Below are 22508 nucleotides of genomic sequence, written 5' to 3'. Positions count from 1 at the left end.
CCACCGGGGTCCACGTTGTCCACCATGGCTTAAGAGAAAGTTAAGTTACGTTCGCTACTCGCGTGTGCATTCAGCCCAGTGAGCATGTGCGTCACTTATTTCGGTCCGGGTGAAACATGACCCCGGGCGATTGCAAAGCCATGAATTAATTAAATATGAATTAAACGAATCCTCGAGACAGAGAATTTGACTCGAGGATTTTTTGTACTCGAATTATTCGAGGTACTCGAGGAATCGTTTCAGCCCTAATAAATTGTAAGTCGCTTTGGATAAAAAGTGTCTGCCAACTAAATAAACATAATCATAACATAAATTGGATTTTATTTTATTGTTTTATTTTTATTTTTTGTATTTCTAAATATATTTTGGGTGTTTTAAACAGTTTTCCATTTTCCCTACACCATACTATTGCTTCTCCCTTCTACGGCATTCATTAAATTTACATGCACATAGCTAAGTGTTCAAATTAGGTGTAGGGTTTGGTAATTTGAGTGCTTTAAGAGCTCAACATATATTACCTCTACTTATGACCAATAAGCTGTGATACTTTATATAAATATATAGAATATCAACCCTGCTTAGTCTTTGTGTGTTTACCAGAAGATTCTAGGATTCTTTATTTATTAGGGGATTGTACACACTTCGTTTTGATCCAGAAAACAGGTTTATAAAAGTAAGAATTTATTTTACCAACAATTAAAACATGACAGGTTAACTAACATTTACTGTGATGGATGGAACTAGATATGATGTATGAACCTATGTGTGAATGCGATGTTAGTCAGAACTTCCGTATCTAGGAGAGCTGAGTTCTGGATGCAAAAGAATTTGGTTTGTGTTAAGCTATGAAGTTGATTATTATCAAAAGCACATCAGATGCTATCTGTGTGTGTACTTCACCCGTTCTGGAGACCCTCTTAGTGGATCCGAAGGTCGGAGAAGTCGGATTACCTCTGGCTCCAAAGGTCCGGTAGATTGACCACAGCACCGACTTCTCCAGTCCTGAGATGTCTCGGGTCACGTCAGATGGATGGAACCACGCATCTGGGACTCTGAAGGAGTCTGAACAATATCAGCTCGTTCTGCAGGAACTGTTGCGGTATCAGCTTCGCAGGTGCAAAAAGATTTTGATGACGTGTCAAAAGCTGTGAATGGGTTAAAGAGGTGTTGCGTCAGATGGCCGGTCTGAAGCTTTCTCTGGAACTGCTGAGTCACCCAGAGTGATCCAGTTTTAAGGTTCTCATGTTATGATTTGCGTAGCCAACCAAAGGTTGACAAGTTTGAGGAATCCACTGATCCACTGATTTCCCTCTTTTCTATTCTCTCTCTCTCTTTCTTAACATTTTTTAATCAAAAATGTCTATTTTTTGCTCATTTTAAATATATTTTTAAAAATTTTCTAAATTATTTTTCATATTTTTACATTTTTTGTTTTTGTGAAGCGCCTCGTGATTTTTGTCTTGAGAGGCGCTATAGAAATGATATTTTCTTCTTCTTCTTCAAACTGAAAGATTTTGCCATAACAAATGTAAATGTTTCACTTTAAACATCCATAGCAATAATATATAATTTATTAATGCTAATATATTTAGAATTTCCTTTAATTTGAGTTTTTTTAGCAAACACGTTTAAAATTATGAATTATAGAAAAATATATGAATTTGCTTGTAAGAAGTTTGAACAGGTTAAAGGGCAGCGTGCTTCTGAAAAGCAGAAGCAATAAAAGCACTCAACAGCATCAACAGCTGCTCATCCAATGATCCAATGTTCTCATACTTTAATTCACCAAAATTACCCCTGCATGGAGCCACATGTGGACTAAAAGGACCATCAGTGTGGAACAATCGTGTCAGCATATTGAGACAGAAGAGTTAAGTCCAACAGTGAGGGACCATGTTGGCTGTCTAGTGCTCAGAGAGCAATAGACACATTGGGAAAGTGGAGCTTGAATTTTTTTTCAAGGTACAGAAATAATAAAAAGCATAGCAAGCAAAAATTCAACATTGTGGAAAAAATGAAGAAGGAAACCCACAACAAAGGAAGTTATTATAGGATAAAAAGGCTGGTGTTTTAGAGAGGAAGTGATGGGTGAAATGTAGAAAAGAATTAAAAATGTGTGTTAAATTTAGTTCAGGACATGGCAACACAAAAATAAATAGTTTATTCATGATTTGTGGGGCGACGGTGGCACAGGAGTTAAGTGCTCGCCCCGTAATTAGAAGGTTGCAGGTTCAAGTCCCGCTCAGTCGGTCGCTGTCGTTGTGTCCTTGGACAAGACACTTAACCCACGTTGCCTGCTGGTGGTGGTCGGAGGGACCGGTGGTGGACCGGTGCTCGGCAGCCTCGCCTCTGTCAGTGCGCCCCAGGGCAGCTGTGGCTACATTGTAGCTCATCCCCACCAGTGTGTGAATGTGTGCGTAAATGGGTGAATGATTGATTGTGTTGTAAAGCGCCTTGAGGGGTTCCATGACTCTAGAAGTCGCTATATCAAATACAGGCCATTTACCATTTGGACCATTGCTCAACTGGGACTTTAAAGGTTTGGGAACAATGATTGTGATTTCCTTATTTTGTGAATATATAGATGAGTAGAAAAGTGAGTAGAATCAATTCAGTGTTGACTTTTATTTAATTGTTAATCAGAAATTAATACTGTAAGATCAGTCCATACTTCATCAAGTATAAAATCCCATATTTTAGCTAGAATCTGAAATAAATAACATGTACTTTCGTTTTGAGTTCCAGTTCTAGACAACACAACGTCTTGTTTTAGGATCCATTATGTAACGTCAATATCAGGTAATAGCTTTGCTTCACAAGATGATGGAAGAAAGTCATTTTGGGGAGTCTGCCTTGATAACTTTGGCTCATGTGTTACGTCACAAACGCAACTTACTGAATTTCTCAGAATTTTTATCAGAGCTGTCCCAAGGTACTTCAGAGCAGACTCTTAACATACCACACACGGCAGGAATGTCTAATGAGATTATCTTTACAGTAATCGGGGGCATCCTTAAGATTGTCGGACAGATTGGGTCAGAAATTGGCATAATTATATTTTTATGAGAACCCAGCCTCAGATAAGCAGCCTGAACAGTTGATGTTGTGGCAGGGTTTTCTGGGCTGATTCAAAAAGTTTAATGGTTAAAAGAAGGAAAGAAATGGTTCCAAGTTATGTGGAGCGATGCTGGCAGAGTTAAGTGACTGCCCTGTTACCAGAGTGTTGCAGGTTTAGGCTCTGGCCAGTAGTGCCCTTGGGCAAGATGGGTCACCTGCCTAGCCTGCTGGTGGTGGTCGGAAAGAGCTGACAGAACTTAGCGTCCAGTGAGTGCAGACCATTAACTATTTATCCACCAACTTAGAAATAAACCATTTTGTAGGAAAACAGAGAACGGCCTTACTTTTCCAAATTGTTATATCGGAAACTTTCAACAGCACAGAGAATGACTGGATTTATTAAATCAACTAAATATTCATGAGGCTAACAGAACAGGATCCCAGTAAAAGCTTCATGTTTTATACAACAACAGGAATAAAATAATAATTACATCTGCTAAAAGACACTCAGCTTCCCTGACAGTTTCAAGTTGAAGGTCTACAGTGGCCTATACAATCCCATCCATCCATCTTCTGAACCCGCTTTGTCCATGTAGGGTCTCGGGGGGCTGGTGCCTATCTCCAGGGGTCAACGGGCAATCAGGCGGGGTACACCCTGGACAGGTTGCCAGTCCATCGCAGGGCAACACAGAGACACACAGGACAAAAAATCATGCACACACACACCTAAGGATAATTTAGACAGACCAATCAACCTAACAGTCATGTTTTTGGACTGTGGGAGGAAGCCGGAGTACCCGGAGAGAACCCACGCATGCACAGGGAGAACATGCAATCTCCATGCAGAAAGATCTCAGGCCGGGAAGCGAACCCAGGACCTTCTTGCTACAGAGCAAGAGCTCTAACCACTGCGTGACTGCGCAGCCCTGCCTATACAATCCCCACAATCTAAACATTATTCAAAACCATCACAACCCAAAACAGGAGTGTGTGCAATATGGTGCATGAATCTTTACCAGTCACAAGCCTGCATGAAGAATGGAAGCATGTACATCAGACTAAATATATAGATTTACTAAAAATAAAAATTTACTTTCAGTAGTTGATCATTTTGAGCAGTGTTATTAAGCAGCACTGTCTCCAGATGTTTATTTGTATCTTTTTAATTTATTTGTTTTTGGCAGAAACAGGAAAATAAAGATATTTCCAAAAATCTAGCGAAGGTTTGAAAGTCAATGTTTTGTCCTGTGTATGCATGGACGTAATTTCACCCCCCACCCCACCCCACCCAAAATTACGTCCATCTGTGTTGTCAGAGTCCAAGCCCCCAGGCCGGGCTCTCCCAGCTGACCGGCTTCTGTCTCGGACCATTACCCAGCATGCCCCTCGCAGGGATTCCCTCCACGTTGCACCTGCGTCATCCATGTCTATATATGGAAGACGCCACACCGGCTCTTCACTCAGTCATCGTTCCACCTTGTTCCATGATCAGAGTATTCAGAAGCTAAGACAGTTAAACCTCCACCTTTCTAACTCAGACCTCATCCTTCCGTCAGCCTTTTCAGCACCGCTTGCAGCCAGCAGTCTCTAATAAAAGCTCTTACTCCCGAACCCAGTCTTCGAGTCTGACAGGATGACTGAGACCATTAATCCAGCGGAGTTCGAGCAGATGAAGAGGAAGTTGGAGCAGGTTGTTAGCGAGAACGTTCAGCTCCACGCCCTGGTCGACCAGCTTAACACCAGGCTGAACTCCCAGACCGATCTCTCCCTGCAGATGTCTACTGCCGTCACGGCTCTCCAGCAGCAGGTTCATGCGCTCCAGTTGCAAGCCCTCACTCCACCAACGGGAGAGCCACACTTCAGTCTCCCGGAGAAGTGGAACGGAGAGACGGGGAGTCCAGATGGTCAGCTTGCTACCCTCGACATGCAGTTCGAGTGCCACCCAGGACGCTTCCCCACTGCGCGCTCTCGGGTAGCACAGCTCACCTCCCTGCTCTCCGGACGCGCGGCAGAGTGGGCTGCTGCGCTCTACAACTCCAAATCACCGGAGTGCAGCGACTACGCTGCATTCGTGGCCGCTCTCAGAAAGACTTTTGTTCCACCCAGCAGCGAAATGGGGGCAGAGACACGACTCTTAAAACTCCGCCAGAAGGAGCGCTCTGTGTGCGCATATGCGTCAGAGTTCCGCACCATCTCCGCCAAGCTGCGGTGGGATGACTCTGCCTTCTGAGCCGTCTTCTTGGAGGGAATGGCAACCTACATCCGGGATGAGATGGCGGGAAAGGAGCTACCCCAGACCCTGGATGAAGTTGTGGATCTGGCGTTGCGCATGGATCAGCGGGTTTTGGTTCGGCCCAAGCCTCTCATTCGCCCATCCAGGGCGCCTGGACTTTTTCCTCGTCCCCCCACGCCTACTCCCGGACCCGTTGCCACTGAGGAGCCCATGCAACTGGGCCACCTTCCTCCGGAGGAGAGACAGCGAAGGTGGCGCGAGGGCCTCTGCGCCTATTGTGGTTCCCCCGACCACAGACGCATGAACTGCCCCCTTCGTTCGGGAAACGAAGGAACCCACTGAGTCTCGGGGTCGCTCAGCCTGGGTCACCTCCAACCCCTGCCCTTTCCAATCGGCTCCTTCTGCACGTCACCCTCCAATATGGCGAGACCTCGCTCCAGATGCACGCGCTGGTGGACTCGGGGACCGCTGACAATTTTATGGATGTGGATCTGGCTGAACGCCTACGGATCCCCACTACCCCCTTGGAGAGGGTTGTACCAGTGACCACGGTGGACGGCAGGCCCCTCCAGCCTTACCCTGTCCAAAACCGAACGCAGTCTCTCCAGATGACAGTCCAGGGCCACCGGGAGACCCTCCATTTCCTGATTATCCGTGCTCCCTCCTCTCCTCTAATCCTGGGGTTTCCCTGGCTCCGCCTCCACGACCCACGTATCTCCTGGTCCCAAGCTCGCCTTCTGGAATGGGGGGCCCAGTGCCGGACCCACCTCTCTCCTCCTCCACCTCGACCTGACTGCCCGGAAGGTGGATCCGGTTCAGCGCCACCCAATCTGCCACCGCCCTATCGGGATCTGGCCGCGGTGTTCGATAAGCAGCGAGCCACCGCACTGCCGCATCACCGTCCATACGACATGGAGATCAAGCTCCAGCCAGGAACCATTCCACCCCGGGGGCGCCTTTTTTCTCTCTCCCCCGCCGAGTCCAGAGCTATGGAGGACTATATCGACCAGGCCCTCCAGCAGGGTTTCATCCGACCCTCGTCGTCCCCAGGTGCTGCAGGCTTCTTCTTTGTGAGGAAAAAGGAGGGTGATCTCCGCCCCTGTATTGACTACAGAGGACTGAACAAGATCACAGTCAGAGATCGCCATCCTCTGCCGCTCCTCACGTCCGCCCTGGATGCCATCTCCCAGGCGCGGATTTTCACCAAGCTGGACCTCTGGAGCGCCTACAACCTGGTCCGTATCAAAGCTGGAGATGAGTGGAAGACGGCGTTCATCACCCCCACCGGTCACTGGGAGTACCAGGTCATGCCCTTCGGACTGTGCAATAGCCCCGCCGTTTTCCAACGCTTCATCAATGATGTCCTCCGTGACATGTTGGGATGGTGGGTGTTTGCCTACCTGGACGACATCCTGATAACTCCAAGTCAGAGGCTGAACACCACCACCATGTTCGCGCGGTCCTGACCCGGCTCCTGGACAACAACCTGTTCTGCAAGCCCGAGAAGTGCTCCTTCCACCAGAGGTCCGTTTCATTCCTGGGCTACCTGATCTCGGATCAGGGTCTAACCATGAACCCTCAGAAAGTCCAGGCAGTTAAGGACTGGCCCCTACCTACCAGCCTAAAGCAACTGCAGAGTTTTATGGGTTTCTGCAACTTCTACCGTCGATTTATCAAAGACTTTAGCACCATTGTAGCACCTCTCACTTCTCTCACCCGACCGAGCCCTCCTGGTCAACCATTCCGGCTCACCCCAGACGCCGTTCGGGCCTTCCACTACCTAGTCGCTCATTTCACATCGGCTCCTATCCTGCGCCACCCGGACCAGGCAGTCCCTTTTGTGGTCGAGGTCGACGCCTCGGATGTCGGCGCCGGCGCCATCCTGTCCCAAGGCGGCCCCGACGACAGGCTACATCCCTGTGCCTACTTCTCCAGGAAGTTCTCCACCACCCAGCAGAAGTACGGCGTGGGGGATCGTGAACTGCTAGCCATAAAATGGGCGTTGGAGGAATGGATGCAGTGGCTTCTGGGCACCACTCAGCCGTTCACCATCTGGACTGACCACCAGAACCTAACCCACATACGGTCCGCCAAGCAGTTAAATCCTCGCCAGGCACGCTGGGCCCTCTTCTTCGAACCCTACAAGTTCCATCTCGCTTATCGCCCCGGGACAAAGAACCAGAAGGCGGACGCCCTCTCCCGCCAGTTCACCCATTCAGCGCCCACGTCCGAGCCGGCGCCCATCCTCCCGGAGCACCATTTTGTGGCCCACCTTGGGTGGCCGTTGGAAGAGGCCATCCAAAACGCCCTCCAGGGTGACCCAGCGCCACCAGAGACCCCCGCCGGTCGGCTCTACGTCCCCTCGGCCTGTCGCAGTGAAGCGTTGTCCTGGGCCCACTCATCACGCCTGTCTGGTCACGCAGGCTTCTCTCGGACTCTCAGGTTCCTTAAACGGGCTCTCTGGTGGCCACGTATGGAAAGGGATGTTAAGGAATACACGAGCGCTTGTGACGTCTGCGCCCGCTCTAAGGCATCCACCCAGGCTCCGGTTGGCACCCTCAGACCTCTTCCGGTGCCCAGCCGCCCCTGGTCCCATGTGGGGCTGGACTTTGTCACGGGTCTCCCGCCGGTCAACGACCTCGACACCATCCTGACGGTCACTGACAGGTTTTCCAAGGCTGTTCACTTCATCGCCCTCCCGGGCCTCCCCTCGGCCCGACGCACTGCAGAACTGTTTCTGGAGAACGTGGTGCGCCTCCACGGGTTCCCGGTAGACGTGGTCTCGGATCGTGGTCCCCAGTTCACGGCCCATTTCTGGAAAGCCTTCTGCCATCTAGTGGGAGCCTCTGTCAGCCTGTCTTCGGGCTACCACCCACAGACCAATGGTCAAACGGAGCGGGCAAACCAACAGTTGGGCCGGTACCTCCGCTGCTTTGTTTCGGCGCAGCCCTCGCAGTGGCCTAAGTACCTCCTCTGGGCGGAGCTGTCTCATAATCTCCACACCTCCTCGGCCACTCAGATGTCCCCTTTCGAGGTCTGCTATGGCTATCAGCCCCCGGTCTTTGCCCACCAGGAACCCGAAGTCACGGTGCCGGCCGCTCAATCCCTGGTGAGGCGCTGCAAAAATGCATGGATCAAGGCGCGGGCCTCCATCACCCGGGCCAACGCCCGTTACTCCCACCAACACCTCCGCAGGCACCGCCCGGGCCCCTCCTATGCTCCAGGGGACAGGGTCTGGGTGTCCACGGCAGGCCTCCGGGTCCGCGCCGGTTCCAGTAAGCTCGCTCCCCGATTCCTCGGACCCTACCCCGTGCAGAAGGTAATCAAACCGGACACGTACCGGCTGCGGCTGCCTACAAGCCTTCGCGTCCATCCCACCTTCCACACCTCCCGGCTCAAACCTTATGTGGAATCCTCACTCCTGCCGCCTCGGGCTCCGGCGTCTCCGCCGGCCCGCTTCCTTGACGGTGAGCCCATCTACACCGTCCGGCGCATTCTGGACGCTCGCCTCCGGGGTCGGGGTTGGCAGTACCTTGTGGATTGGGCGGACTACGGCCCAGAGGAACGCTCCTGGGAGCCGGCCCGCTCCATCTTGGACCCTGCCCTCATCTCGGACTTCTGGGCCCACCGAGGTGGCCCGGGGACTTCTGGAGCCGTCCCTGGACCGGGGGGTCCTGTCAGAGTCCAAGCCCCCAGGCCGGGCTCTCCCAGCTGACCGGCTTCTGTCTCGGACCATTACCCAGCATGCCCCTCGCGGGGATTCCCTCCACGTTGCACCTGCGTCATCCATGTCTATATATGGAAGACGCCACACCGGCTCTTCACTCAGTCATCGTTCCACCGTGTTCCATGATCAGAGTATTCAGAAGCTAAGACAGTTAAACCTCCACCTTTCTAACTCAGACCTCATCCTTCCGTCAGCCTTTTCAGCACCGCTTGCAGCCAGCAGTCTCTAATAAAAGCTCTTACTCCCGAACCCAGTCTTCGAGTCTGACATGTGTATGCAGTCTTTTTAAGTTTTCCTCCCAAATTTTGTAGCTGCAAAGATTTACCAAATAATTAAATAAGATACACCAAATTACGTTCAATGCTAATTAATATAGACATGAAGGATGAAAACAACAGTTACAGAAACTCAGGAATCTCCTAGAAGATTATTGTACAAGTTATTAACCTTGAGGACAACAATCCATTACACATATCCCCTCTTAGCTCTGCCATTTTGCATTATGTCTAATCTTGTTGTCTTCTATTGGAAATCCATGACCTTAAAGCATTTCAAAATAAAGCAAAGAGCCATTCATACATGACGCGAGCCGTCGTGCAGAGAAATAATCAGCTTTTTCCTTCACGTACTGCAGATAAATCAGAAAAAAAAGGTTACGTGTGACAAAAGAAAAGAAGAAACTTGGAGTTATTTTTGTGGTGTAGAAATGGCTAGGAAGAAATAAATGTTTGTATGTGTCTGGGTGCTTTTTATACAGAACAGGTGCATATTTTTTACTGATGGAGGACAGCCACTGTAGGGCTCCTGGAGAAATTTAAGTAGAAAAGATTTTTTTCTTGAGCTCTGAAGCACTTGCCGACAGGGATAAAAGTATTACAGGTATTTATGGTTCTTATACTTACTTGTCACAGTTTATTTTTAGGGATGTGTACCTATGGTCCACATTTATGGGAAGACTGCTAAGTCATTTAATCCCAGTCGTTTGTTGTAGATGGCCCAAATCCTTCTCAGACAACATGTTTTTAGAAGAATGAAATGAATAAGTGATTTAAGGAAAAACAATAACATTTAGTGGGAACAGAATATTTATTGCTGAATGTAAAAGGCAACAAAATATATCTTTTTATTTAGAGAACCAGTTTTAAGTTTAAAGGTGTGGTTGACTGAAAAAACATTTTTAATGAATATTTCTGAGTTTTTCACTTATGGTGAACGTGACAATAGTCTCCTACACCTATCTCCTGTGTTAGGTTCTGATAGAAAACAGATGGTGAAATGCTAAGATTTGAAAATCCTCACATATCTAAATCACGCTGTGAATTTGCTCACCTTTCCCACCATGGCTCGCGCCCACCCACATGTAGACTTCTTTTTATTTATTATTTTGCAGTGTGGAGAGAGCAGAGTGCCTGAGTGATAGTGACTTTGCAACATGGCTGAATGTGTTATCCAATTAGAAGCGAGGTGTGTGCATATCATTCATAATAATGTGCAATCCTGCTGTTTTTAGCTCACCTCTGCACTAGCAAACTTCCGCATCTCAGAACAGGAGCATCATAGTTTTATTTATTTTTTTATGACTCATAAGGCACTGATTTACACTAAATAACACAGGAAATGTATTGAATAAACAAGTAAACCACACATTTATTGATAAATCTAATGTAAACACACACACATACATTTAAAATAGGTGTATTACTTTCATTATTTCATATTTCAAACTGTAAAGGGTTAAGTTGCAACATTATTCCACTATGTCTGAGGAAACCTATAACTGTCGGTATATTACCGTGTACCAGCTTTTCTCTGCCAGTCTTTAACCTTTGTTATAAATCTCATCTCAGATTTTCTATATGAAGAAAACGTTAATATCATAATTAATTCAGCTTAAATATTAGGACAGATATGAAAGATTACGGTGCTGCGAGCTCTCCAGATGACAAACTGATGCATATCAGGCTGATGACACCTGATACGGTGATAACATTCAAATTATATGCACACAAAAAGCCCACAGTCACAGTGAGGGATAGTGATCCAAGTTAGGTTGATAGGAATGCCTGGATGTATTGCTGTCACTACCCTGGTGCATGTTTGCTAATATTCCTTGATGTGTCTTGAGCGACGAGGCAAATGAAACGTAAGGGCTTCACCTCGACAGGTGGAAAGATGTAAACATTGGTGTTGCTGAGGAAGCGACAGCTTAACTTTGATGTGATGTGAGCAAAGTGTTGGATAAAGTACTGCCTTCCAAGATAAAACATCTTCTCTGTTTCTGTTTGTGTCTCCTGCAGATCTCAGACTGCTCAATGCCAATAGCTACTTACCTTTTTGAAATTGTTCCTCCATCTCCCTGCTGCTAACAAGACATTCCTTCTCTCACATTTTGACCCTTGTTGCAATGGAGAACCTCAGTGAACTCCAGAACCCACTGCTGGACAAAAACAGTAAGCACATGGTTAACGGCTACGGGGGAGAATTCCCAAATAACCAGTACCAAGAAAACATTATTAACTACTTTGCTGGAGGGGGTGGAGGAGGTGAGGGTGGTGGAGGAGGAAAAGTAAATAATGGCAATGTGCTGAGTGGAGGTGGTTGCAATAACAACGGAAAGATGAAGTCTCAGCAGTTTCTGGATGCCACCTCTCTTCATCTGGCTGTGGAGGCCTTCTATAGGCCCAACTTCATCCTGTACAAGGAGGACAGTGGCAGCCTCAAGGCTAAGGAATACAAAACGGAGTGCTGTGAGACAACCTTCACAGAGAAGGCCAAGGAGGTGTCCAACACAACTGGAGTAGATACGCCCGCCACAGAGGACCCTCAGACCAAACTGCTGGAGGATGGCGACCACGTAAAGATTCAGACCGTTTCTTACGAGGTGGACGAAGAAGAGTATGTGGAATATGAGGTAAGAATAAAGGGTAATAAACATAAATGCATGACATTTTCACAGAATAATCATTTTAAAGCTGATTGGGTCGGCTATAGAGATACTTATTAAATATTCAGTGATAGTGTATATACTATTTTATGTGTGTGTATATACATATATATATATATATATATATATATACACACATATATATATATATATATATATATATATATATATATATATATATATATATGTGTGTGTGTATATATATATATATATATATATATATATATATATATATATATATATATATATATATATATATATATATATATATATATATGTATACATGTGTGTGTGTGTGTGTGTGTGTGTGTGTGTGTACCCCTAGTTTACCTAAAATATTCATAATTTCTTTTACTTGTTCAGGGTGTTTGTTCAAATGAGGCAGATTTGATTTTCGTGCAAAGATTTCGCCAACTTCATTGAGTTTTACATTTACAACACATATATCCTTATTTAGCACAGCTAGTCAACCTTGTGATGTGAGAGTTTCATAAACCTAGCAGCACTGTTAGTTTTAGAGATCTGACCGTAAACACCAGAGGAGACCGAGGAGTTTCTGGCTCTGCAGACACACCAATATTTGGCGCGTTATAGCCCTGCACTGATCTGGTCAAAAGGCTCCATGGCGCAAACAGTGATTAGCTTGATCTCTGATGATTGTTTAGGTGAAATCCCGTAATTCTAAGAATCTGTAATAGATTTGTGTTGCTGACTAAGACCAGGTCCATCTCTGAATGAAATGACTCTTATATGCATGCGGTATGTTTGTATGTACATTCTCACACTAAAGAATTGGGCTCACCTCTTTTTTTCACACTGGCATTTTAATAATCTTATTTGATCCACTGACCTTTCTCTCATTTCCCAGCACTGGTGAAATTCATAGCTACATAATAAGATATCTCACATACCTGTCTAGACAGAGATGCAAGATGCCAACGTTGCACAGAATTAGATGCAGAATGTTCTGTCTCAACTGGCAGAATCAATAGGAAGAAGCACCTTAAAAGATTTAAAGGATCGGACAGGCAGAACAGGAAGTTAAAGTCAGTGTCCTGCAACACCAAATGAATCTAGTAGAAACAGCACTGATAACTGATAAATATGGAGCTGCTTCAGTGCAACGTGATATGTGCACCTATAGCTGCTGGGTTCACTTACTGCATTTCACATTGCGACTAAATGAATATTCAGTGGAGGAAAGCCACATCTTAAGTTAACTTCTTTGGATTTACTTCACCTCAGAGAGTTAGATAAGAGAAACTTTAATGATTGACATAACTGAGTCCTCCGTCCTAAATGTTTACTTGCACTCATGCACACATTCCAACAAAGACTAATGTGTTAAGAGTATACCGTATCTAACTCATCTACTAAAGCCTGACCCCACACTTGAAGATCTCAGGCTAATTTAAACGGTTTTCAACAAGTTTGCTTTTCTAAGTTTGCATTTTTAGATTACAAAACAATTTTCCAAAGCTACACTGTAGAATTCCTTTCAGTTTCAAATGCTTTTATGTACAATAATTTTAAGTTTATGCACCTAAACCTTGTCCAATTCACACTGACACGCTGTTAATCAACTTTTGGTCCAAATCCAAACTGATTGCAGCTTATCTTTGCATAATCAGTGCTTGACGTTTGTCAGAATTTCTGCTTGTCAGGTTTCTTCTTCAGGATTAACCACAAGTTTTTGAGGTCCATTTTCTGGACATGAACCCAAAATGTTTCTTTTGTTCCCATAGCTACCTAGCTCAGACTTTAGCCTTATAATGCAGTGCTACATCATGCTGTTCATATTGTTCATGATCAAACTGGTCTCAGATGGTTGGGAGGAGTTCCTCTAGGAGGATGTTTTGGTACCATTCGTTATTCATGGCTGTGTTTTAAAGATCAAACCTTTGTCGCACTGAGCTAGAAGACTAGTTAACGTTTCTGTGTCTGCGTCGGTGTGGAGACACGCAACACCCTTATCCGTCCTTGCGAAGGCTCTCCAGCAGGCTAACAAGGAAGGACGAAGTCGAGCCCACCTTTCTAATCATCTGTCCAACGAGACGTAGAACACAAGCTTGTAATTGGTCAGGACCATCACTTTGTCAACAGCACCGCCACTGCACCCCCAAAAACGAAGGAAGCCAAAGATATCTAGCAACAGACACAGAGTAGATTGAAGAATACCTCACGAAAAAACTCTAAAAATATTAATGTTTTATTCACCATTGACTAAATTCAAGATACGCAGCAAGCGTTTTATTTGTGGACACGAATGATGGGAAACGTGGGTTTAGAGGTGGTAAGCGCATGAAGAGGTGGAGGGACAATTTTGTCTGTGTTAAAAGGTATCTGAAATGTAAAAAATACAATATAAACCAAATAGTAATAGCACGATCTTGGACCAGATCCATGACAGAACGGCGCTACGCCCTCTTTTGTCCTGGCAGGGAATTGTTTTGCAGCAATCCCCAGGAGACAGAGAAGTCTGAGAGCAAATTGTTTCTGTCAGTGCGTGTGCATCTCTCCCTTGTGGAGCTGACACAGAAGTATAAACTAGGCTCAACTCCACGCATGCATGGTATCAGGATGCTCTATAGTCAGAAAGAATCAGAACTGATAGTAACACTCACCTTTTTCACTCTGATCCAACAGCTAGATCAAGTTTAGGAGACTGTCTGGATGCTAACAGGATTTTCTTTGGTGCCCCTCACAAATGAAGATAATTCTTCAATTAAATTAGTTTTGATGGAATTAAATACAATCCCATCTGACCACCCATCATAAACATTCTGGAGTGTATGCAAATTAATGTCATGAAAGCAAAGGCAGCAAATTTTTACAAATTGAAGTGCAATGGTTGACGAGGAGGTGTTGTTTCGGTCCACTTGCGTACTGTTTTGGTTTATTTTTTCTGTTAAATAATTAGTTTTTATTTGTGTGATTTAAGTGCAGCAGATAAAAGTTCCTCTCCGAGTTTCCGCACAGACGCTGTATGGAGTGACGCTGCAGGCGCCGGATCTCTGTTTAAAAAATGTGATCTGCAAATTATGATCATTGCCTTTCAGAGCGGATCAAACCAGCTGGCTGTCGCTGCTGCTGTGGAGCCTGTAGGGACGCTGAACGGAGCGTTGCATCGCCCCTGTAGCAAAAATGTAAACTAACACGTCTGTTGAACTTTTCCCCTGGGACAATTGATGTAAAGTTTTCATCATACAACGAAAAATGTGGCGCGGAGGAAGTTCGTTATTTAATACGAGTTTTAAAGAAGAAACTCTGGGCGGTGTGAGGTGAGTTTTTAAGGCTCGCTGCAGAAATAAAATCACAGAGCATCAACAGTCAAACACAACACTTGTCTGTATGAGCGTGACACTCATAGCTGCACAAATAACCTGTGAAATAATTAAAGACATTATGCTAGATCAGTAGCATGTGATGACACCTGGTTCTGCTCACGCTTTAGATATTAAATAAAGAAATCTAATAATATACTAAAAATGAATCAAACAGAGCTCTTCAAAACACTGAACCGAACCGAATACGATTTTAGCGTACCGTTACACCCCTAGTTACAAATGATTTTTGTGTCATTTCATTAATCATTTAATAACATTCTCAATCTCAGTCTTGTCATTTTGCTACCTATCTGACCCAAATAAAGTTTCTCTTGAAGCCATTCGATTCAAGAAAGAAAGATTTTCACATTCCAGTAGCCAGAATAGTCATTTGACCTCATCGTGCACTCAGCCCAAATATATTGTTTGTAGTGGCGGTGACTTTCCTTTTCCAGATGGTAATTCCTCATGTCAAGTTTTTGCCTTTTCAACCAGACGTATCAGAAATGTTTCTCATAGACATTGTTGATGTTTTCTGGGTCTTGTTTACTTCGCTACCCTCCTTCTTTCTCAGTCAGAACAAACGGATCATTGTTGGATGATGTAAAACATGTTGCTGCTGCTGCTGCTGACATTCAAGTGTTGGCACAGCTGGAGATGTATTTGTGTTGATTGTCTTTATCAGCTCATTGGTGAGGACATGAACAAATGAGAGTACAAGTCAGCGCTGAGCCATTTTGTAAGATGGCTGAAGCATCGTAAAGTGTCACAATACTGAGCTTTTTATTATTCTCTGTTGCCTCTTTTTGTGCGTATGTGCCCTTGTGCAGACATCTCCATATTGCTTGAATATGCCAAACTGTAAATCTTGTTTGCACAGAATTGAGTTCAGAAAGCTTATTCATGTACAGATTTACACCACAGACTACCAGTAATTTGTGTTTGAAGTGCTGGAAAAAGGCTCCTTTTATAGTCTGAAATAAAAGGAAGTTATTATGAATAACTGGTGGCTACAGTACTCCAATGTATTATGACCTGAATCACATTAAAAGAGTCATAGCATGTAGAAGACTGCAGCCAAGAATGTGTTTAAATTTGCTGCCCATGTAGTGAGAGAATCTCGCCAGCTGTCAGCAGATTTCTTTTCTCGAAGTCAGTAGGAACATTTCCCAATAATTTTCACTTCACATTTTAAAGAAATGTGAAGTTTTGAATGTATTTATCTTGTGTGGCTCTGTTGAAAGTTATCTTTTGTTATCTGTTTTTCGATTTATTCCACATAACCACTCAGGTGTCCTAGGTTTTGGCTGATTCAGCCCAAAACTGTGCAGGGAGAAAAACACGTTTAAAAATCTAACTTTTTTTTATTATCGGAGCTACAACTTTGCAAAGTCTTTTGCTGTGCCAGGTCGAACTTATGACAGCATTTAAAACATTGACTTTCATGCATTAAATTGGCAGTGTGTGGTTTCCTGCAGCTAGGGGGTGCTACATATGTCCATTTTAAAGTTGTTTTTCACCATATTGTCGTGACTGTCGCTAGCTTAAAAACCATTACAGTGAATGTTGTTACCTGTGGAGCAGAAAGCATTTGACCTCGGCGTGACTCCTTAGACTTCGATGGACCTTCACTTAATTCCATCGAGAGAATGCAAAGCTGATTGTAGTTTTCTGGCGCTCTAGTTTACGGATCTGCTCGGGGTACTGCACTTGCTGATGATGTTATTATACTACAGTAATACATCTTGGACAAAATATATTGCATCTCATCTACAGGTGCAGGACCCCGAGCCAGCCAGAAGGAAACATGGCGTCCAATCCAGCACCCCCCAAAGACACTAGACACACGCCCTATGTACTTTAGACCTGGTTTTTATGGTTACATGGTACAAAGCCGCCAATAATTTTAAACAACTAGATTTCATTTTATTCATTTTCAACAGTGTTTCGACTGATATTTTTAGAGATTAATAATTCAAACTACACATTTCTCTTTAACTTTTGAGCTTGCGCTAGCACAGATCGCATGGATCGTTCCACTGCCGTTCCTCTGCCGGGCTTGTAAAGCACTTTGGTAATGTCTATTTTCTATCAGAAGTTAATGCACCAGACAGAGGAGGAAACTGTATTCATTTTTAGCTGCGTGACAAACTCCAGATCACTGATTATAATCAGAATAATATCAAATGTTTTCAGTAAAGTTGACCTTTAAAAGCAGTATATCAATTTTTCATGGGTATTTGTTTACAAATGTTTACTGTATATATTTTGTTTAGTGTGCAATTCAAACCCTGCCTGCTAGGCGGCAGCAGGTTTTACCATCTTCATTCTGATGGAGCAACGCTGGCTGTGTCTTGAACCTATCTCACCTGAGTTTCTGATTAAATTATAGAATGTCTATTATAAATAATAATTACTTGCTGTTTAACGAAGCAAATGCGTGTTTAAAGTGGCTGTCACGTGAAATTAACGCGACGCATCTGAACGCAGCACTATACGAGTAACCAGTAGGTAAAGTTGACTAAATGAGTGAGACACACTCACCATGGTGACTGTCTCTGGTTCATACCATCTACAATACTGCTGCTGTCTTTTTTCTGTTGTGATCTCAACATTAACCAGTTACTGATCTCTTCTATTGACTCCATGTTTGTTTTGGTTGTACCCCACAAACCCAACTCTCTGTCCAGTCTGAGTCGTTTACTGTGCCCCCTAGTGGAACACTCCAGCACTACATGCAGTGCAGTGCCGTGCAGCAGCAAGTATGTGAACAAAGACGCCTGCTGCTTGTGCCAACGTGAGGTAATAAAGAAAGTACATTCCGGCCCTTAGTATTAAAATCTTATTGTCTTCACTGTATTTTGATATCTATCATATCATCAGACTCTTGCCAATGCACACCCCCTAGCCATAGCGAGCTGGTGCCTATCTTCAGCAGTCATTGGATTAGAGGTGTGGGATACCCTGGTCAGGTCACTAGTCCATCATAGGGACACACAAACAACCAGTCACACACACTCACATCTAGGGGCAATTAAGAGTCTCCAGGTAATCTGAACACGAATGCTTTTGGTTTTGGGAGGAAGCTCAGAGAAAGTCCATGAATGCATAGGGAGAATATGTTAACTTCATGTAGAAAGGCTGTAGTTGGGGTAAACCTACAGTCTTCTTTGTTGGTGGTGCAAAACGTCTGTCATGATTTTAAGAGCTAATGTAAACGGATTTTCAAACATACAATCCTGCACATGCATTCGTCTGTAAACTCCCTCTACAAGTCAGAATGATTAGCATGTTGTCATTCGTTAAGATTCAGGGCGCTCTTCTGGTTGTTCATGCTGAACCAGCTGCACAAGCATCATTTCCACTTCAGCAGTTAACCATCCATGAAGACAGAAACACTGAAAATTCACCATTTCACCTCTCATTAAAGCTGCTGGTGAGAGGAAGTGAACTTTCACCCTTTATGTCACAGTGACGAGTTTCTACACCAGCAAAGGAGCAGTCCTGACACCCATGCTGCCGCTACTTCATCACATGAAGGATGTTTGCTTATATAACTCCTGTGGAAAGAACTTAACTATTAAACATATAGTTAATAATAAAATAAGTTTAGAAATTAGCATTCCATTATTTATTTTTAAATAGCTGCTTTACAGATTAAAAAAATAACATTAACACATTAATTTTGGCAAACGTAACTTAAACGATGCTGGCAAGTAAACTATAATTCCCATCTTGACTTTGCCTTAACGATTGATGGTTTTTATGTGTGCAAAATGTTTGCATATATTTGAAAAAGAAACAGAAAAGATGGTGCAGCCAGCTCTTTGTAGAAGGAACAATAACTTTAGGCACTGCTGTGTTTGTTTAAACCCGCTGATACGGACTGTAGTTTCTGCATTTCAGCTCAAAAAGCTGGAGGAATGAAATTTTAAACTTTTTAAAAGGGTTAATGAAAAATGTATACACCTATTATGAAAGTGCATAAGTAAATTACAAATAGCCTCTAAAGAAAAAAGGGGAGGAGGAGATGAACTGCTGTTAGGTATGGTTCCTAACTGTTTTGGTTTGCGGTAGGGATGGACAGTATATCAGCATCAATATCGGTATCGGCCGATGTTAGCCAATTTTTAAACATATCTGTATCGGTTCGATAAATAAAACCGGGCCAATATTAACAACCGATATTTTTTCCATCTTGTCTCCATTTGTTTGCCTGTTTTCAGAGGGTGATGTGTGTTTGTTTAGTCATGTGAACAGTGAATGAAATCATCTCAGAAGCATAAATGTGTGTGGTGTGTGCACATAAGAATGCAAATTCAGCTTTAATAATTTTCATTCTGTACAAAATCTGCTGATTTTAGAAGGATTAATGTCAGTATATCGATATCAGCAAATATCAGTTATCGGCCATAACAGTGATCTTTATATCGGATATTGTTATCCGCCCAAAAATGTCATATCGCTGCATCACTAGTTTGCGTCCATCAAAGATGGCACCCCACTAACATGATGCATTACACCATAACGTTGGTTCCAAGGCCCTTAAGCTGAGAAGCTTTGGTATCCAGGAAGGGCTCTGAGTAGGTTTTACACCAGATGTAACGGGACACACACCTTTCAAAATGCTTCCCTTTTTTTCTCGTCTTGTCTCGTTTCACAGAATATTTTCTCAATATGGAGCTCACAATGATTATCACTCAATAATCTGGTAAATTCTGATGCAACAAGAGGTGCAGTTACTTTTTCACACAGGGCCAAGAAGGTTTGGAAGGCTGTAATTCTATAATAAAGAAACAATCTAATCTTTGTAATTGTTCAGGTTATCTTTAGCATTTTTACAGGAAGAGGCTGACTGAGACTTTTAACTGACTCTGGTTCAGTTTTTTAGTTTGGTCATAATCATTTCGGGTAGATTTGTTTGCTTTTAGATAAGTCGTGATTGTTAAAGTAAGGTTTTAATTAATTTCTAGCTTCAGGAAAGATACTTGATTGAGATACTCAGTCAGAAATGAAACTTCCAAAATTGACCCAATAAATGTTTGTTTCTCAGAAAAGATAGCTTCATCACTAATGACTGCAAAGAAAAACATTTAATGGCTTTGCAGCAAAATAAAACAATAAATAAATAAGGGTTTGAGATAATGAAAATGTTATAGCCTTTAGCATAATGGCTTCCCAGCTGCTGAAACTGGATATCTCTGATCATGTTGTTGCGGATTCAGTCCATTAAATCTCCACGTTTTTTCACCTGCATGCAAATTTAACACTTTAGCCAAACCGCGTGCATTTGTCGTCCATCTGTTGCTCTCTCTCAGAGCATGAAATTAGCATTTATCAATGGATTTTACATTCACACGCTAATCCGAACATGTGGTAGCCCCCATGGAACATTTCAATAGAAACCAGCTCGGCTTTTCTGGTGTGCCACTTTCGCACCGCAAGCATTCAAATGTTAATTTCACCTTCATGGATGTGGAATCAATAGATGACTCAATGTTAAAAATAGAAATCAATGACCTCCTCCAGGAGGGTTTTAATCGGGGTCTGATGAGATTGGAAATATCTATTCTGTATGAATTTTAACCAATGTGAGATCTAATGCTTCCATTGCATCTAAAATGTAGTCATTCTCCAGTTCGATGCACCCCACTTGTTCATTTTCTGAAAGCTTGTGCAGTGAGTTCTAATGAAATCTTCTACAGGTTCAGACGCTTCTCCCATCAGCAGTGCATGTCAGAATCTCTCGGGTTGCTTCAGCACTGAAATGGATTTTAGAGCGTTATAACTCATTCGGCAGTTTGGCGTGTCTTTCTGAGAAATCCTACAGCAATCTTAGCACCAAAAACAAAAAGATGTACTGTGTTTCAGGACGCTTTAAATGACATAGTTGAGGAAATAGTTACATCTATTCGTTTAGGACTAAAGTGATTGTTTCAAGCAGCTTCAAATTGTTCTTTCTCCTTTGGGGTTGTAAAGAATTGAGCATTAAAACATGACAAAAAGGTTTAACTCTGATAGTATCGGTCACTTCTCACCTCACAAGATCTAATACATACCCTAAATTTCCTCCCGTTATATAAAGTGTGTTTTCTGGCTAGGTGTGAGTTTATGTGAAGACCTAAAAGTGGAGGATAATTGAGGGTTTTAATTATTCAACAAAGAAAAATTAGTGTGCACCACCTGAAATGTAATCCTTCTGAAAGGTAAATTATGTTAAAACACTTTTTTCTCAAAGCACTGGAGGTACTTTAGAGGACAAACACATTAGTGTGAGGATCTCAGTGATGAGAGGTCTTACAGAAACTGTATGTCATTCAGCAGGCCTTTAAAGGTGTGGTTCACTCTTTTAATCAATGCATTTGCAGTGGTTTCCGGTAGGAATGAATGCCTTATAAGTCGTACTCTGGGTACAAAAAGCCCAGGGCCCTCATTTATCAACCGTACGTAGATCTGTGTGTGTTTTGTGCGTAGAACCGATTTTACATGTGGTCGCGTGTCGGTTAATTAGGGCATTATTAACTAAATGAGCCTCCATGCACAGAAATGAAGTCGTCATGTTGTGTTTGTCTCTGTGCCAGCTGTTACTGGCGTTTTGCTGATCCTTGCCTGAATGGCAGATCTGTGTATTAAAAAGTAAGCAAAGAGAACGTTGGTTACGTATTGTAACCCCAGATTCTATGAGTCTAGTCGCAGCCCTTAAGCTAGCTGCTATTGGAAGGATGATCTCCGCATCAGCCAATCATGAAGAGCTTAAATGTACGCCCACCAATAGTGGGCCCCCTCGTGGTATATAACCGCAGTGACCCCACTGCTCACCTCCAATGGCTCTTATTCCCATCATAACCAGTGGGGCCAGTGGCTTAAGGGCTGCGACTAGACTCATAGAATCTGGGGTTACAATACGTAACCAACGTTCTATTTCGTCTAGTCTTAGCCCTTAAGCTAGCTGCTATTGGAATAAAGCGCAGCTGGATGGGTTTACGCCCCACTGGTTAACACAACCAATGGACACACCCAATCAAATCTCCTCTAGTGGGGGACGTTCAGCCTCAGACCAGGCCTAAAGACTGAGGCAGGCACATAAGAGAGGGGCCCCCACTAAAAAAACATCATCCACAAGAGGATAAAATCCATCTCAGCAAGGCCAATGAGGTGCCATAAGCATTCATTCAGCCTGCTGGGGTCCAAGCACTGAACGAGTGATGGATCCAGAAGACA

The 22508-nt window shown here is 43.8% G+C and overlaps 1 protein-coding gene across 1 annotated transcript in view; it reads left to right on the top strand.

Moving 5' to 3' along the window:
* Positions 1-22508, top strand: part of syndig1l (synapse differentiation inducing 1-like) — a 65725-nt gene that overhangs the window by 11447 nt on the left and 31770 nt on the right. Inside the window, exon 2 of the mRNA XM_054748459.2 lies at positions 11315-11928. Coding sequence (XP_054604434.1) covers positions 11422-11928 — 507 coding nt within the window. The 5' untranslated portion in view covers positions 11315-11421. The remainder of the gene's footprint in view (positions 1-11314; positions 11929-22508) is intronic.

Source organism: Nothobranchius furzeri, chromosome 2 (assembly GCF_043380555.1).
Source record: "Nothobranchius furzeri strain GRZ-AD chromosome 2, NfurGRZ-RIMD1, whole genome shotgun sequence".
Lineage (NCBI taxonomy): Eukaryota > Metazoa > Chordata > Actinopteri > Cyprinodontiformes > Nothobranchiidae > Nothobranchius > Nothobranchius furzeri.
Note: the sequence above shows the minus strand (reverse complement) of the source record. Positions and strands in the feature narration are given on the sequence as shown.